The sequence below is a fragment of the Condylura cristata genome, unplaced genomic scaffold, assembly GCF_000260355.1.
Source record: "Condylura cristata isolate star-nosed mole 26May11 unplaced genomic scaffold, ConCri1.0 scaffold00037, whole genome shotgun sequence".
NCBI classification, from domain to species: Eukaryota; Metazoa; Chordata; class Mammalia; order Eulipotyphla; family Talpidae; genus Condylura; species Condylura cristata.
Genome location: NW_004567138.1, coordinates 4,520,204 through 4,526,203, shown reverse-complemented (window position 1 = coordinate 4,526,203; position 6,000 = coordinate 4,520,204). Strand labels below are relative to the sequence as shown.

General features: G+C 39.1%; 1 protein-coding gene across 2 annotated transcripts in view; it reads right to left on the bottom strand.

Annotated features, from left to right (window-relative positions):
- Positions 1 to 777: 777 nt before the first annotated feature.
- RNF144B (ring finger protein 144B) overlaps positions 778 to 6,000 on the bottom strand; it is a 170,628-nt gene continuing 165,405 nt past the window's right edge. For both annotated transcript variants that reach the window (XM_004693310.2, XM_012732964.1), the window contains exons 7-8: positions 5,670 to 5,759; positions 778 to 4,292 (exon numbers count right to left, since the gene is read on the bottom strand). In XM_004693310.2, coding sequence (XP_004693367.1) covers positions 4,152 to 4,292; positions 5,670 to 5,759 — 231 coding nt within the window. In that variant the 3' untranslated portion in view covers positions 778 to 4,151. The remainder of the gene's footprint in view (positions 4,293 to 5,669; positions 5,760 to 6,000) is intronic.

The window sequence follows — 6,000 nt, the reverse complement described above, 5'->3', positions numbered from 1 at the left end:
GCTGCTGTAGAAAATGGTTCATTCATTAATTCTTTGGGAATGCAAATTCAAGTTTAGCAAACAATGAGTACACGCCAAATATGAAATAATGTTGACATTCCATGAGATGATTAAGCCAATTAAGAAACCATAATCCAAAGATGTTTTAAAATTATCATACTGATTTCCTCAAAACTTAATGACTAACGAATGAAATATGAATTGTAAGTCATTTGCAAACCTTTGTACTCGGGTATCATATTAGAAACAAACATAGAACATTCAACAAAAAGGTGTCAACACCAGAATAGCAATTTCAGTTTTGTAGAAACACAAATTCTATTTGTTAAGCCAATTCTGGCATTCAACTTTAGGCATGCCCTGCCTGGAATACTAATCAAATACATATGCCCTTAACATTAATCTAAATCCATTAAAAATCCTAACAAGGAAACACATTCCTTTATGAGACTTTTTGGAAGGTTAGAAATAACCTTATAGAACAACCCTTAGTTCAACTCCAATTTTTCAGAACTAGTTACTTTGATGCCAGGCAGCATTTTAAAAACATGATCAAAGACCTATGTTATTGGTTATTTCTCTGTATAATGATTAATGCCGGCACGCTGGTTGTGTGGAAGATCACACAACACGTGAAGGCATTACTTTTGTGCCTTTACCTTCTATGAAACAAAGCAGCAAGGGTTATTTCCATAAATACTATCTAAGATTTGGGTACATTTTGTCAATTCTGAACCTAAGACTTAATAGTGACTTAGTTGCTTCCTGGATGATGAACTTGATCAGGTCTTGAAACATACAGCATAACAAAGTTTAACATACTTGATTTCCTCCACATTTATTGGGGTTAGAGAAACTAAAACAGTTATTTTCCTCCCAAATCACTGGAAAAATAGAATACAACAGCAATTTCTTAAAGACATAACAAAACTTTTCTGGATCATAAATCAAGATGGGATGCAATAGCCTATAGACATCAATTATGCCAGCTTTATAAAATGTCATTCATCTAAGGCAGTTCTGAAATTGTCCTCAAAGTCACACACCTATGTATTAGTCTATATACATAAAGGCATCCATTGATGAACAGAAAGTCTTTTAGAAGCACTGTTTAGGGAAGATTAAGATAATACATATTTAGATTCTGGATAATTTTTAAGAGACAATGTGGTTTTCCAAATAACCGATTTACATTTGAATAAGCGTAATTTCAAACTTTGATAAATAAGGTGGTCATGATGCAGGCTACAAGAAAATTCACACTGTGAATTCTTCATTTTCCAAAGGCCTCTTTCAAAATACATTTCAAGTCCCGAGAAAATATCCATGGCATGAACAAATAGGATGCCTTAAGATGCTAAAATTTGTTTCCGGAGCAACGGCCGGATGTGCCATTACATCCACCATATTTCTGAATAGTGGGGGTTTATATCCAGATGACAACTTGGTGAAGACTTTATTTCTCTTTCAATGGACTACACTACTTCAAACATAAAGAATTTACCACAACATCCAAACATGATTATACAAACCGTATTTCTTCCTAGGACAGAGTTTCACGAGGGAAGTATAAAACTGACAGGAAGGCAACAGTTTGACTAGACAATTATCCAAACCCAAAGCATCACTGTTAGCAGAGTTGTCGGCTTCTCCTTTAAGCAAAGCCTCAAGTGACTTTGCGTATTATTTCACTTCTTGGTGCACAAGAGTCAAAGTTCCTGCGAACCCTGACTAAAGGTTTCACACAGGCCACCTCATTTAGCTATTTGAGGCACCATTTTCAAGCACTTTCTAACCTTTAAAAATTTTAATACCAGTAACTTAAGATCTGTTAAACAACCTGTCTATCCCCCACAAGAAAGTAGCTAATACTAATATAATTTCTGTGTGAGATGTTAAGTTCCTTCCATTTTGCCAAGCAAATAGGTATTTTCTTCTACCTTCCCTCCAAACTCAGGAGCTACTCCTCTGATAACACAATATTGTAGAGTTCCCCAAAACTAGTCCCAATTATGTAAAGATCCTGGAACCAAACTTGGAGAATTTACTAATGGAGGAATAGATTGCCACTTCTGATATTCTCGATACAAAAATTCACTTTCAGTTGAGTTCCTGTCATCCCCTGAGCAATTATAAATGCCCTTTACTAATAAGAGGCAGTATAAGACAAAGCAAATTATACAAATATATGTACATGTGTAACTATATCAATCTGAAACACATTGATAAAAGAGGGTGTTGATTTTTTCTCAAGTGTTGAAAATTTCAAAAGAAAATAAAGACAATACTGAGAAATTTCTAATAAACCATAAAAAAATGTTTTTTGGTTGGTTTATCATTCAAAAGTTTTCCCAGAGTTTCCATCTATGTTCTATACAAACTGTAAATAAAAAATGTCCATGACCAACAGATGTATTATACATATATCAAATGTTAATATGTACATACAAATTAAAGTTCCTTAAATATACACATCCAGGGTACATTCCATTACGTAGCAAAGCATCACTCTTTAATCATAGCTCCAGAATAGCAGCAAATTAATAGTCTAGTTACTTCAGAAAATATCATGTGTTCTGATAGTTCCTGATGAGTTATCCCTGGCTTCAAGGAGAGTTTGCCATTAACACTTAAAACAGTTCGCTGGAAGCACCAGGCTACATTGCTAATGGCAATTACATAATCCTGTCATTGGAGAAAAAGCTACTGTCTTTTCAAAACCCGTTTATTTAAAATCTGATTCATGATTTAATGGGAAAAATGTCACGATGAGGTGACAGAAATCCAAACTATTTAAGAGTGTAAAGCATTGACTTTTAATCTCACACGTTTATTGTCATTTTATCAGTGCCTTGAACATTCAGAAACAATTCAGATTGCCCTACCAGATAACGAAAGGGCAATACTAAACTTTGCAGAGAGCTGCTCTGAACTGTGTAGGAAAACATGTAAAAAATGTGATTATCAAGTAGAGTTTCTACAAACTGAGATGGTAGCATCTGGTACTAAATATTGTTTTAAGAGTTATGTTTACAAAGCTACACCTTTGGGTGAGTTATGAACTTAAAATCAAAATTTACATATATTATATGTCCAAAAAAATCCTTAGATTGATGTATAATGAACCATCTTACTCAGAATGAAAGATAAAATGGCTTTTAGATAAACATCTACTGCATTATACTACTGGGTCACTATGCCTGCCCAAGGGGTAGAAATTCCCAGTAGGTGGCAAGTGACATGGATTCTACATGGACACGGTGCTTTAATACTCTCTCTTGGTGTGCACTGTTAGGCTCAATGCTAAATCTTCTGCCTGAATGCACACAGAACTCTGTTCTCTAAGCTGAAGGTTTTAAACCTCTGTCACTCTGCCCAGACATCACATAAAATATTCTAGACTACAGCTAGTGAGTGTAAGAGAAGAGTTTATCGCCTTCATGATGCTACACGTGCCAAAGAGAGATGATAAATGCCACCATATTGTTTTACATACTGTGACCCTTCTACTGCAAAGGGGCAAGTCCCTGTGCAGAGCAGTGTCTCCTGTTTGAAGCTGTGATCCCATGAGGAGAAACTGATTGTGACTCTGCCAAGTCACTGTAGGAATGCTCGAAGCAGCACATCCATTAGCTGGCCAATGCAAAGCCACTGTCTCCACTCCCCAGTTATATAAGCTGCCTGTTTTACTGCTTTGATGAGATTTTTCCTTCAACAGGCTTATTCTTCCCCTCCCGGTGGTGATCTCCCCATGCTTTTCATGGTGGACGAACCAACACAGAACACGGGCTTCACAGTTATCATGTGTATTTTCCAACCATGATAACACATTTATTATAATCTCACAGGCCCCTTGGATTTGGCTGGCAGTTGAACAGTCCAGTGAATTCCTTGGAATATGATAAAACGATGATGTGTCAGTTCCTCCCCCGCAACTCCAAAGCTTCTCAACATAATCCATAGACGCAACCTGGGCTGTGGGACCCCCGATTCTCTTTACATAGGAACACATGCACCAGTCAAGTTCAAAGTCTGAACACAGAGGCACTTCCAAAGTTTGGCAAGGAGCAGGAGGCAAATTCAATAAGCAGGGCTTGATCGCTGTGCTGTTTCGTATAACCCAGACATCGTGGCACGTGGACAGGAAAGCTTTAGGTTGTGGGTGGGTCATGCTTTTTCTTCTTGCCCCGACAGGACTTGCAGACACAGCAGATTATGCATGGGGAAGCCAGAAGCAGCAAGGGTGAAGTCACCAGGGCGATGATGCCCAGCCCCACAAGGATCCCCACCACCTGGAAGTTTAAAATAACATCTTTATCAGCAGCTCAGTCTTCCATAGGGATATTTTACTATCAACTATAAGCTGAGTTTTTATGTTAAAAATACCCAGTATAGGGCCCTCCCTGGTGGTGCAATAAGAACTCAGCACTGCAAGCTAGCCACAGCCCCTCCAGTGTAAGTTCAATCCCCATCCCAGAGGTGACCCACATGGTACCACAGACCTCTCCTGACCTGCCCACTGCTCCCCTCAGCAGTGTACTTCATCAATCTGCCTGTTCTGCTCCCCACTCTGTCTCTGGTGAATCCTCTCACCGCTCCTGCACCTCTGGCCTGTACCTCAGTTCTAGCTGCATAAATAAATAAATATTTAAAACAACAACAACAAAAATGCCCATTATAGGGTCCTTCCTGGTGGTCTGCGGGTTAAGTCTCAGTGCAATCAAGCTATCGCCAGCCACTGTCCAGGTTGCTGACCCACATTGTGCAGCTGACCTCTCCTGTCTCACTTGCTGCTCCCCTCAGCAGTGTATTTTCAGTACATCTGCCTGCCCTGTTCCCCACTCTGGTAAATCCTCTCACCCCTGCACTTCTGGCCTATACCCCAGTTCTTATATGAATAAATAAATCTTTTTTTTTAATGGGGGGTTGATTATGGGACCTTTTAGCCAGCAGTGATCTGAAATGGATATAAACTGGGGAGATACTAAAAAATAAAAGTAAGAAGAACAAATGCCAGCTAATTCAATCTTAGCAACAAACTCTGTGTAATCATGACCTGTTGGGTGTTGGGTCTCTGCCTGAATTTCCTCTACAGTCGCAGGGAGATACTAGTAATGATTGCTAGGCTGTTCACAACTGACTCCTGCCAAAGGAACACAGCTTTTATTAAGTAGTAAACACTAATAAAATTAAATCAAAATTCCCTTTAAACCTGTGTATACACACACAGGGGATGTACAGAAGGATCTCAGGCCCCAGGTGTGGAAGGGAGTCATATATTTATTTTCACACAAATAAGCCTTAAAGAGCTTTCAGAAAGTCATTCTGTCAGTTTATTCAGAAGGACAGAATGTCTGCCTTCATTCTGCAGGCCACTCTACGTATAGTAGACTACCATTATAGTTAACTCTACGTATAGTAGACTATCATTATAGTTAACTCTACGTATAGTAGACTACCATTATAGTTAACTTAGCTGCTCTGGAGTTCTGTCCCTCTGCTGCTCTTCCAGGGACTTGTCCTCATGAATTAACTTCCAGCCATTGCTCTGTGACTTTCCCTAGCCCTGTCCCAGAAATTCCCAGGACCCCTTCCATGCAGCAGGAGGAGGTAGAGTGGGAAGGGTGGATACAAACACTTATTTCCTATGCCTCTGAAGGTCACAGTACCTGTGTTCGGTTCCACATCACGGATGCTCTCGAGTGACCAAGCTTGTTCCTACACGGCCCTTTGTCATAATGTCTGAGAAAAATATCATTCTGAAAAACAAAGAGAGTAGTTTCAGTCAACATGTGGTTTTGAATCAAGAGGTGGACATTACCACACAGCAGCTAACGGGAGGCAGGGCTCTGAGGTGATATTAATGATGGTCTCTAGGAATTTCGAATTGGTCATCTTTGCAATGTATCTCGGTGGTTGTATAAATCACTGAGCTAAAATAGACCCTAGTCAGTGAGTTCTGACAGAGTCTAACATAAATTAATCAACTGTCTTTAAAAA